General features: G+C 46.8%; 5 protein-coding genes across 5 annotated transcripts; 4 read left to right on the top strand and 1 right to left on the bottom strand.

Moving 5' to 3' along the window:
• Nucleotides 1-3,293: 3,293 nt before the first annotated feature.
• Nucleotides 3,294-3,660, top strand: N7471_000053 (putative MFS transporter; the record flags this gene model as incomplete). Its single annotated transcript, XM_057272774.1, has 2 exons — nucleotides 3,294-3,389; nucleotides 3,484-3,660. 2 exons carry the CDS (start codon nucleotides 3,294-3,296, stop codon nucleotides 3,658-3,660), a joined length of 273 nt encoding a protein of 90 aa, XP_057140953.1.
• A 274-nt stretch (nucleotides 3,661-3,934) lies between these two features.
• Nucleotides 3,935-4,876, bottom strand: N7471_000052 (uncharacterized protein; the record flags this gene model as incomplete). The annotated part of the gene is made up of 1 exon (XM_057272773.1): nucleotides 3,935-4,876. The coding sequence occupies one exon, from the start codon at nucleotides 4,874-4,876 to the stop codon at nucleotides 3,935-3,937; it is 942 nt and encodes a 313-aa protein (XP_057140952.1).
• Nucleotides 4,877-5,188: 312 nt separating this feature from the next.
• N7471_000051 (uncharacterized protein) lies at nucleotides 5,189-6,529 on the top strand (the record flags this gene model as incomplete). The annotated part of the gene is made up of 3 exons (XM_057272772.1): nucleotides 5,189-5,510; nucleotides 5,564-6,158; nucleotides 6,217-6,529. The coding sequence occupies 3 exons, from the start codon at nucleotides 5,189-5,191 to the stop codon at nucleotides 6,527-6,529; spliced, it is 1,230 nt and encodes a 409-aa protein (XP_057140951.1).
• A 103-nt stretch (nucleotides 6,530-6,632) lies between these two features.
• Nucleotides 6,633-8,886, top strand: N7471_000050 (Carboxylesterase type B; the record flags this gene model as incomplete). The annotated part of the gene is made up of 5 exons (XM_057272771.1): nucleotides 6,633-6,873; nucleotides 7,140-7,207; nucleotides 7,261-7,652; nucleotides 7,708-7,753; nucleotides 7,810-8,886. The coding sequence occupies 5 exons, from the start codon at nucleotides 6,633-6,635 to the stop codon at nucleotides 8,884-8,886; spliced, it is 1,824 nt and encodes a 607-aa protein (XP_057140950.1).
• Nucleotides 8,887-10,238: 1,352 nt separating this feature from the next.
• On the top strand, nucleotides 10,239-11,305 carry N7471_000049 (uncharacterized protein; the record flags this gene model as incomplete). Its single annotated transcript, XM_057272770.1, has 2 exons — nucleotides 10,239-10,370; nucleotides 10,427-11,305. The coding sequence occupies 2 exons, from the start codon at nucleotides 10,239-10,241 to the stop codon at nucleotides 11,303-11,305; spliced, it is 1,011 nt and encodes a 336-aa protein (XP_057140949.1).
• Nucleotides 11,306-11,358: the final 53 nt, after the last annotated feature.

Below are 11,358 nucleotides of genomic sequence, written 5' to 3'. Positions count from 1 at the left end.
GCTGAGGTCTTGGATAGTGAGCGATGTCACGTACGCATACACCCCTTATATACTTCTTTCGGTTCCCTTTGCCAAGATGGACCGTGTGGTCAATGTGGAGACTACGGCATTTCCCAAGGCCGCGATCCCCATCCCAAAATAGGGTATATAATTTCAACCGTCCAACCTTAGAGCGGGAGACGTTCATTGTTTCTGTCACTCTTGAGGCCACTGTCCCATCAACGTCGAGATCTCGGTGGGCTACCTTGCCCCGGCATTCGCAGTAAATACATGGGTTTAATCTGCAGATCAAAACAAAGCAGCAACATAAACCCCGCTCAATGAAAGCCAGCGATGATCCCCCTTGGCATTTGCCAAGTGCTCCGGTAAAAGCCCGAGAAATGATGCGGTGAACTCCACTCCGAAGACGAAGACAGCGATACTGTTGGCGTCGACCGCTTTCTAGTCCTCCGGCAAATGTCCGCAATTGCGGGGCTCTATGGCCCCCCACGCTTTGTTTGAATGTCTTCTATAGTTTCATGATCTCAGCCTCCCCAAGCTCTTCATAGCCGTGGTGGGGGGGGAATATGTTATGTACCTAGGTAGCTTATTGATACTATGTTGTACGGTATTTGTATAGTAAATTTAATAGCAAATTAAACATTAATAATGCATACAGGTATGAGATGCTGTATAGCTATCTGCCCTATGAAGGAAGGTATTCCAAATTCACCTGACCTGCCACCATAGAGCCAATTTATTGATTCCAACCCCACCAACTAATTTTCTGGAAAAAAATTCTAAATCGTAGATAGAAGCATCCATCCAATTCATTAATTTAAGCCATTAATTTAAGCAAAAAAATGCTCACACTCGGAGTCGAACCGAGGATCTCATGATTACACATAGGTACTAGTCATGCGCTTTACCACTAAGCCATGCGAGCTGATTGATGAAAGCCTGGCTCATCTTTGCCTATATAAGGCTGGGTTCAGAACAGACGAGGATCTCATCACTAGTGACAAGAATAGTCGGCCACATCCTTGTCGTGTCTTTTTAGACGTCTTTGTTTTAGATATCTTCCCCCCCTTTTTAAGATTTGTAGGTAAGGCGGGAAAAGGCGGGAAACGACTTGTCATGTATATATAACCTTTGATGTGCTTTACCCCTGAACCATGCGAGCGAGCCAACTCTTTCCTTCTTAAGCTATATAAAGGTACGCGTTAGAAACAGAGCATATAAACTAAAAAACGCCTCACTCTTTACATCTCAAACGGGATGCAGATTAGCTATTTAGTTAAAGCACCCCAAATAAAACCTAATCATGTTAGAATGCCGATGACTCCACTATTACTATTACTATTAACCAAGATCCTTCTACAAAGTAAGTATATAACACTAAACTATAAATTACTACCGTGCATGCTTATTTCATATCATCCCTGGTTATACATGGAAAGATCATCTTGCGCATTTTAAGGCGTTTTACCGTCTATATTCTTTCTACACCAATAAAGGGGGGATATCTAAACAAAGGACATATAAAAAGACTACCATCTAGCCAACTGGATGTCTTTCTCAAGGATAGAGGCTGCCGGCCGACTATTCTCATGATCCAGTTGACTCAATGGTAGTCTTTTAGATGTCTTTTTTTGTCGTCTTCTCCCCCTTATTAATTTTCTAGGTGGACGGCATAGAAAGGCGGAAAAAGGCTAAACTTGTGAAATCGACTTTTCTATGTTGTATATCCATGGATATATCTTGATTTCTAAAGCCTACTTAGCTAGGCTTATATAGGCAGAGATCTGCCAGGCTTCCACCAATCAGCTCGCATGGCTTAGTGGTAAAGCGCATGACTAGTACCTATGTGTAATCATGAGATCCTCGGTTCGACTCCGAGTGTGAGCATTTTTTTGCTATTCTTTTACACGAGAATAGTCATAAGCGGCCTCGTCATGTGTTTTTGTTAGTTTAGATGTCATTTAGATATCATTTTTTATATACCTTCTCTCCCTTCTCAATATTTACAGCTAGACGGCAGAAAAATGCGGAAAGAGGCCTAAAATGGGTGGTCTCCAATATATATGAGTCTATTTCCTAAAAAATAATTTTCTACTGTTGCATGTATAATCTTAAGAGGGGGGAGAAGATATCTAAAAAAAGACATCTAAAAGACATGGCAAGGCGGCTTATACAGCTGACTACTTCTATGGTGTACAGCGATAATCCATTCAATATATATAGGTGATATACATACATACCAGAACGGGGTTATGTTCAAAAATGTGGGCACCTACATATCCATATCTCACCTTTTATCTAAAATAAATAAGGCACGAGACGCATTTTCTAGGTATAATATTTTATCCTAGAAAGAACAAAAAAAAAGTGCCTCCTGTCGGGATTGATCCGACGACCTTGCCATTTGGTAAGAATATATACGAGTGGCACGCTCTACCACTGAGCTAAAGAGGCCCACTATCAGCAATTTTGGCTAGATAGGACATCATCATCTTCATAGGTTTATATTGATATAGGTACCCATAATATTTTAACCTTTCTCAGAAGGTAAACGCTGTTGGCACATCACTATTGGCACAATGGTCTAACTTATACATGGGAAATGTCTTGATTCCACAAATTAAGCCTTCATCCGCCTTTTTCTGCCGTCTATCTGAGAAGGGGGAGAAGACATATAAAAAAAGACTACCAAAAAGACAACACAAGGCCGCTTATGCGGCCGGCTACTCTTGTATGTTATATTAGGAATTATCATCATTTCTTAGCCCTATTATGCAATTGGCTTATCTTCCTACGGCTCATGAAGCCGCTTTAGTTACTAAATGACCGAGAGCCCTAGCATCACCAGGAATATCTGTCAGACTATATATATATATATATATATACGCGCCTTATTTGATACCATATGGCTGAGCATAGTGCCTAGCGTAGCTTCTTCTGGCTGAACGTCAGCATTCTCGGATTGATGCTTCTGCTTCCGACCTTCATCTACCTTCCTTTCCCCCGAGTAGTTCAAGTTGGCAATTGGATGGAAACAACATCAAGACTGTTGTTCTTGGCTTCTGGATTCCATAGAAGCGGCTGTCCTTGCCCATCGTCAAGCTGGCCGCGTTCTCGTGGCATGGTCCGCTAATTGTTTCCTCATTTAACATCTCAATCTCACCCAGAGTCAAGCATTTGCAGAACCCCCCTACAACTTCGATAGGGAAACGGTTGGCTATTTCAACTTCGCTATTTTGATCGGGAGTTTTATTGGATCGGCCACCAATGGTCTTCTTTCGGATTGGATCTCCATGAAGGCCACCCGGAAGAACCGCGGCATTCGAAAACCTGAAATGCGTCTGCCGACAATGCTTCCATGGGTCATCACCTCGACCATTGCAAATTTCGTTGTTGCGTCTGGATAATAGTATGAGTGGGACTGGAAAGTGAGTGCAGTCATTCCTTGCTCGGCGGGTGTTCGACTAACTGGTCCATGCATAGACCATCGTCTTCATTGGATACACTGCAGCAGGCATCATCCGGGTTGCAGCCCTTCTGGCTATTACCAGCACATATGCATTTGACAGCTATAAGCCTGTGGCTGGCTCGATTTTCGTGTCTATCACTGTTAACAAGAACCTCTGGGGCTGTGGCTTCAGCAAATCCATCACCTCGTGAGTGGAAGAAAGTGAGTTTGTTAAGCCAATCATGTTGAACATGTCATTGACAGTATTGTGGTATTTCTGCGCCATCCCCTTCTACTTATATGGTAAGAGGTTCCGGGGATGGACGGCCAAGTCTTGGGTCTACAAGACGCAATAGCTGGATTAAAGGCTCCAAGATATGTAATGTGAAATGAGACACGGTTGGAAAAAAAAAATCGAATAGCTTTTTGTGCTGTTGTAGCTGGTATCATTATGAAAATCGAATGCAACGCCCGCTTTAAAAACATTCAATCGTCATCTTCGTCGGGGTCGTAGAGATCAAGGTCTAGCATCGCCTTGGGCTTTGGTTTCGGTGCTGGCGCTGGAGCATGCGCCCGCGGCATTCCGGCGGCTGATGAACCCGCTTGAGCTGCAGCCTTCGCAGCCTCACCCGCATGCTTTGTGCTTTCCGCGGGTTCCACCGGTGCTGGCGGTTCTGCGGCCCCAAGACCCTCAGCTTCGCGTAATAACCGCTCCACCTCCTTTTCGGGATCGTCGCCAGCAGCAAGCTGGATTTGACCCATCAATCCCATCCGTATCCGTTCCTCCATCGGGTAGGGTAGCATGTAGACCTGGCGCGTAACATTCGCGGACTCGTCCAACCACTGGGTTGCATTCTTGGTGACAGATGCCACTGGTTCTGCGCCATCCTCTGTTGGTTGTTCCCCATTTGTTCCCGTCATCGTCACATCTTTGTCAGCGAGGGTATTTCCTTGTTCCGGCCGTTTCACAACGCCTGTTGCGGCATCAGCTGCTGCTTCGTGGTTGTATTTGCTGATGCGACGTGCGAAATCCAAGAGCAACCTGTAATCAATCTCTTTGATTCCACGTAGCAATGATTTCTTTCCCCCAAGGTCGTCATCGGAGTCAGAATCGAAATCGCTGTCGCTGTCGCCGTTGTCTCCACAAGCTGTGCGGATCTCTTTCTCGAAGCCTTCAATGTCCCCCACAATGCCCTTGACTCTGTCCTCCAATTGTTGTGCCTCATTTCGCAGTCGAAGGATCTTTGCGTGGTTTTCTTGGTGCTGTCGAAGGGTTTCAATGGCGGAGGTTAGCACATCGTCCGCATCGAGCAGGGCGACAGCTGCTGCGGGCGCTCCTGAAGCAGTGGGAGAGGTTGTGAGGCTAGTCAGAAGAGCATTGAGTTTGGATTCGACATCAGTCAGGGCAGACTGGACAAGTGCGTTCATTGTTGGGTTGTGCTCTTGAGAGAACAACTGGCGCGTGGAAATGAACGGGCCGAGCTCCGATGACAGGTCACGTGGATAGTAACAACTGAGCGATAAATGCGATTGTAATAATTACATGATGACTTTCTGGGGGAGGGTTTCTTTTGAATCGTTTTCTGAGAGTGTATCTATTGCACAGTTAAATTTCATCCTTCTTCTCACTGCCCAGGCGGTCCGAGTGGGGGTGATAGAGCTCCCCGGGTATATAACGATCGCCCGGCCACTTGAAACCCCCCGGATTTTCTCAACTTCCAACTACTGTTCGATGGAAAAATGACCGAGTCAAGTTTGTCATCCGCTCAAGTGGACTTGAGTCCATATGTGACCATTCAGCCTCCTATTTCCCGCTGTGGACACGGTCCAGGACTGATTCTCATACGACCTCTTTGTTACGCGACATGCCAGCAGCAAAACAAGACGCTTGATCCAGAACCTCTCAAAAAATGGGCAGAGGAAAGCTTTACAGTGGCACAGATTACCGTGGATGAGAAATCTGCCATTGAGATATCATCTCTACGGGGGCTTCTTCAAGAAGCGGAGTGTGGCTTAACAGAGAGGCTAGAGTGCGATACGAAGGAAAAGGTTGGATTGATAGGTACGGAAGTGTCAACCCGGCAATTTCACTAGACTTTACTGACTTCAAATCAGTTTATGGATCAAAGAAAGATTATGCTCCTCAATTCGAAAAGAGCCTGCAAGGTGCACTCGTTCAAGGCACGGCTTTGATCGCCGTAGTATTCTTCGACTCTTGGGACATTCCCTTCTTCCGGTCAACCCTTTTCCAGCTGTCTAGTCCAATGGAAGGTGAGAAGAATGAAGGGCAAACTATACACATATACTCCGACGTATCCTCTCCCGGCTTCATGATCCCCGGCCACCCGGATTTCAAGATATCGACAGCCGGAGTAAGTCATACGCGGAGCGTCGGATTTGTTAAAAAGCACATGGGTGGCCCACTCTTTGACCTTGAGAAAATCTGGGACGAGCACACCTATTATGAATTTGAAGCACGCTCGGTCGAAAAGACAATGGCGACGATGGTCTCGGAGCCTTACGTGAATCATGTGCCAACTCTAACAGGAGGCATCGGACGAGCTCGTTTAAGTCACTTTTATCTCAATCACTTCATCTTCAACAACCCCGACGACACAGCCTTGGAGCTTATTAGTCGGACAGTCGGCACCGACCGAATTGTGGACGAGTTTATCTTTGTCTTCACTCATGTGAAGCAGATGGACTGGCTGTGAGTTATTAGGTTCCTGTGATTGAATCGAGCAATTGGCTGACGTTTTCACCCCTAGGATCCCCGGAATCCCTCCCACGGGCAAGCACGTTCGCGTTCCATTCACATCTGTAGTCAATATCCGCGGAGATTGCTTGTTCCATGAACACATTGCATGGGACCAAGCGACAGTACTCGTGCAGCTGGGTCTGTTACCCGAATATCTGCCTTTTCCATATGCGCTGCCCGATGGATCTGTGCCAGCACACGGGAAACGATTCGAGTATCGTGTGCCAGCAGCGGGCGCCGAGAGTGCCACGAAACTCCAGAATGAGCATGAAGTGGCTTCTAACCAGATGTTCAAGTATAAGATTCGCGAGGTCGATGATTGAGGGATTAATCCATGTTACAGTGTAATAAATGAAGAACAACCCGTTCTAGGCAGCAATCGTATACAACTTTCGGAATCTCCGTGTCTCCGTCTGACGGGGCGTGATGTTGCAGTTCTCAGAGTACCCCGCAGAGTCTGTGCTCGCCAACCATTCCCTCGAGCTAGGAGCGGAGCTCAACTCTGGATTTAGTGTAGCGTTGACGGATTGGAATACGGATTCCGGGGAAATCCGTTCTCTTATTGGTGTGTTAATGCCGAGCCCCAAAGCGATGTCTCGCTTTGACATCATCGCGCATTTTGGTCGTAAAATGGAACTGACCGCTGATCAGATTTCCACATGGCTAGGTATGTATGCAGCTTGGATCATGATAATTGGTAGGGAAGTTTACTAGTATAGGTAACCTCTTCTCCGTTGGACCATCACATACTCCACTCGGACCTATGGATTGAAATACATAGATTATTGTCCAGAACCTGACCCTGACCCCGGGTTTTTGACTACTATATTAATATAAACCCAGAAGCTCTAATGGTCCTATCTTCCCCGCGTTTTTAATTCTGCTCTTCTGGGGTCAAAATGGTCATTGTGTTACTGCTGACGCTAGCTTCAGCGTGCCTGGCCTCCAAATTACCTGTGGTTGATCTGGGATATGAGCGACACCAAGCAATTTCATTCAATGTCAGCTAAGTCTCCTTTGGTTTTATTTTCATTATCCCTGACATTCGAAATAGAGCTCCCATGGCCTCTATAATTTCAGCAATATCCGCTATGCGGCACCTCCAGTTGGCGACCTGCGATTCCAGGCACCTATACTTCCAAAACAAAACAGAGAACACATCCAGAATGGCTCCGTGGGAAAGATATGCCCACAGGCAGCCCCATTGTGGTCGACAAATGTCCAACAAGTCTTCCTTTTGAGCTACTTCTATAACCAGTCCTTCTCCCTATCCACCAACATCTCTTCCTATGGGTACAAGCCGGCGGAGCAAGACCCACGCACCACTGAGGACTGTCTATTCCTTGACGTCGTTGTCCCTAAAAAGATATTCGATCGCACAAAAGATAAAGTTGCAGCTTCTCGAAAGAACTTGGCGCCGGTGCTGGTGTGGATCTATGGCGGAGGGTATGTGGGGGGACAAGGGCAGCTCAGACCCAACTGGGTTGATCCAACGAAGTAGGCTGGAAAATAATGATGGGATTGTCTACGTTGCCTTGAATTATCGAGTAAGTCGAACGATATTCCTAGGTCGATGCCCGTGAGAATACTAATTTCTCTGGAGTTGGGTGCATTTGGCTGGCTTGGTGGTGACAGTATCACAGCCAATGGCACCGCCAACGCAGCACTCCATGATCAACGGTTTGCTCTTGACTGGGTATATAAGAACATTCACCTTTTCGGTGGAGATGCAACCCGAGTTACAGTTATGGGAGAGTCTGCTGGAGCCGGATCAATCCTTCATCAGATCACCGCTTATGGAGGCACACGGGGCGCTGTACCCTTCAAACAAGCGATCTTGCAGAGCCCAGGCTGGGTCCCAGTCATTGGAGAAGAGCAACAAGAAGACACGCTGCAGCAGTTTTTAGGGATTCTCAACGTCAGCACGATTGAACAAGCCCGGAAATTGTCATCGGACAAATTGATCGCTGCCAATGCGTACCAGGTCGCGACCAAATCTCAGTGGGGACAGTTCACCTACGGTCCCGTTGTGGACGGCAGCTTTGTGCCTGCTCTGCCGGGGCAGCTTTTGCTTCGAGGCGATTTCGATCACAACCTGAACGTCATGGTCGGCCATAACGCGAACGAAGGGTTGATCTTCACTTCGCCGGACAGCGTCAATAGCACCGGTCTGGCAATTCAAATGAAGAGCTTGTCACCGAATACTCCAGCAAATGTGTCCGACTTTGTCTTGGATGTCCTCTATCCACCGGTCTACAACGGCTCCTATGGATACACCGACTCGGTCGCGCGTACCGCGCTCGCCATCTCCGATCTTATCTTCCAGTGCAATACCGATTATATTAACCGTGCTTTCTACAATGAGACCTATGCGTATGAGTTCAGCATTCCGCCCGCGCTACATGGCCAGGATGTCTCGTACACCTTCTACAACAATGGGAGTAGCACTTCGCTCTCAGGGGTCGCTAATGTGACAGTGGCGTTGGCTATGCAGGACTACTTTACTAGCTTTGTCCAGCATGGCACGCCAAAATCTCATCTGGCACCGGTCTTCAGACAACATGGCCAGCATGCTCAGCTTATGAACATTGGCAATAATACCATCCAGCCGACCCGGGACCTGACCAATAACGCACGCTGTCGGTACTGGCAAACTGCGCCCTATTATAAGCCAAGCTGAGCTTGCATTGTCTTATGGGCACAATGTTTAAAGGATGTTTATGTTGTAGTAGATAAGCAGGGTCAATTGGTGGGAATTTCAGGGGTAGAGTTGAAAGTTTTGAGACAATTAATTGAGAATGGCAAGATATCCTTCGCAAACGGAGTACTCCGTACAACCTCTGTACAAACTCCACGTGGTAAATGGATTATGCCGATTGGACTACTCCGTGTTCGTGAATAAAGTAATAGCCTGGGAAGACCAACTCTTCAACATGGAAGTCAGATGATTAATTCGTTCTGAGACAACAAACTTGAACAAAATTGGCGACCCTGGCCCATTGGGAGAAAGTGCACACAATAAAATAGGACAAAGGCGTAAGAGCTGGGCTTTCTTACTTTGCCAAGCTTTTGAAGCTCTTAAAAAGGCTTTTCAAATGTTGTTTTATCCTATCACACTTCACACCTCCGCGCTAAAAATTCCCCAGTGTTGGGGCCCATGCAACGTTGGATTTTCAGGGTCTAACAATAAAATGCATTAGACGCATCTTCAATCTTCTCGATAACTAATGGTCTGCAAACTTTCCGATCACTTGATCATTTGCCACATTAGGGCTCGGAACTCCAACGTCTTGGATGTCGATCTATAGCCCTAGAGGGTTTGGCATACCCCATTGCATAAGAATAAAAAATAGAAAGTCGGTTTGCTCGGGTAGTCACGAAGGATTACGCTAGAGCAAAGCCCCCGGGGCCGTTAGTGTGGTAATGTGCTAAGCCATCCATGGATACCTAGGGTACCTAGGATAGGCGGGGGATTGGTCAAAATGGAGTACGTACATACTTAGGCAGCAGGGAAAACTCTCCCAAGGTTTCAGATCGGCACTATCCACGGGTTCTAATATTTATTTAATTTACACTTCTCCAGAGTTACATGAGTCCGGTCTACATGAAGAGAAAGAGAAAAGAAGTTTGAGACATTTATGAAATTTTCAGGTGAGGCTCTTGGATAATAATTGACAAGAGTCAAAGATACTAAGAATAGCCCAATAATAGGTCACTAATGGTCACTAATAGGCCACTAACAGCCCACTAAAAAGGAGTGAAACATAAAGGTGGGGGCGTAAAGTAACGCTAAGCTTTGCCCTGTCCCGAGTCTATTATAGTTAGTACTACAGTTAGTACTATGGTTGTATTATAGTATAGTTATTAAACATCTGCCTAGCTAAGACCCTTGGAAGGCTAAATCTATAAGCTCTCTTTTTTTCCTCTTCTCTTCTTTTATTCTTTTCTTCTCTCTTCAAGGTGTTCACTCTCTCTACCTCAGTCTTCGCTCTATTTCTGTCCTTCACTTCATAATACCCCAAATCAAACACTATGCAGCTGCTGTGGACAATCCTCTGCCTGGGCAATGCCCTCGCCTCTTCCATCCCGCACACTTCTCATCAACTCCGACTCCCTTTCGTTCCTTCTTCCGACAATCTTGAAAATGGTGTCAGATCAAGACTCGTGGGTGATCCATCGATATTTTATCGATTAATCGCTAGAATACTAATCCAATATAGTCAATCAATTTGTCCATTCAGAATGGAAGTCTATACGCCAATGAACACCAAGTCTATCCTCCAACAGAGATAATGCAGCTCCATGCGCCCCTCTACGAAAGCGCAAACCAAATCGATCCCAGTGACAACACCGTGGAATTATCCTACACCCTCGACACTCAACCACTCCCCACAAACGAAATGGGATCCATGGCGGATATGGTCCGCGTGCGAGTCGAGTTGTTTGATCTGCAGGGAAACCTGGTGTCACCGGACGCAGTAGCCGTCGACCTTCTCGCTTACGAAAGTGAAAACTACGAGATGACCCGCATCCGTGTCGAACCGGCTCGTGGCAGCGACCAGGACGGTCATTTATATCAGAAGAGCCAGACGTGGGTGATTAATTACTGGAGGACACAATTCGGTTCCATTTTCGATAAGCCCAAGACCAGGTCCACAACCACGGCACCAGCTCATGATTCGGCCCCGGATACGGAATCTTCCGCTCATACCGGCGCTACCAAGGTCACCAGCAGCGAAGCTACAACCGACTCTGGATCTAAGACTCATTTCTTCTCGTTCTGGGCCACTCCGTCTGACCTCCACCACCACGCTAAACACCGTCATCCTCACCACAACCGCCATCACAAGAACTCATTTATGCGCATCATCCGTCCCATCATTCTTCCTGCTTTGCTGGGTACTGCTGCCGGGCTGGTGGCTTGCTTGGTCGGGTTCTTCATCGGACAGCTGCTGATGTCCTTGGGGGTGTGCCTTGGATGGCAGAAGGTACTAGGCGACAGGTCGCGGATTATCTCAGTGGAAGAAGGCACGGTTTCTGAAAAGTCCCCCATGATGCCGCATGTTTCCGTGACAGATGCTGCCGAGTCAAATGTATGATTCGGGCTGGGCGATATGGGCGGCATCTGATTTTCGGCTTCTTTTACGGCGTT

This window comes from Penicillium samsonianum, assembly GCF_028829775.1.
Source record: "Penicillium samsonianum strain IBT 33392 chromosome Unknown utg000001l_segment0_segment0, whole genome shotgun sequence".
Classification (NCBI taxonomy): Eukaryota; Fungi; Ascomycota; class Eurotiomycetes; order Eurotiales; family Aspergillaceae; genus Penicillium; species Penicillium samsonianum.
The sequence above is the reverse complement of the archived record's forward strand: the minus strand, read 5'-3'. Positions and strand labels throughout refer to the sequence as shown.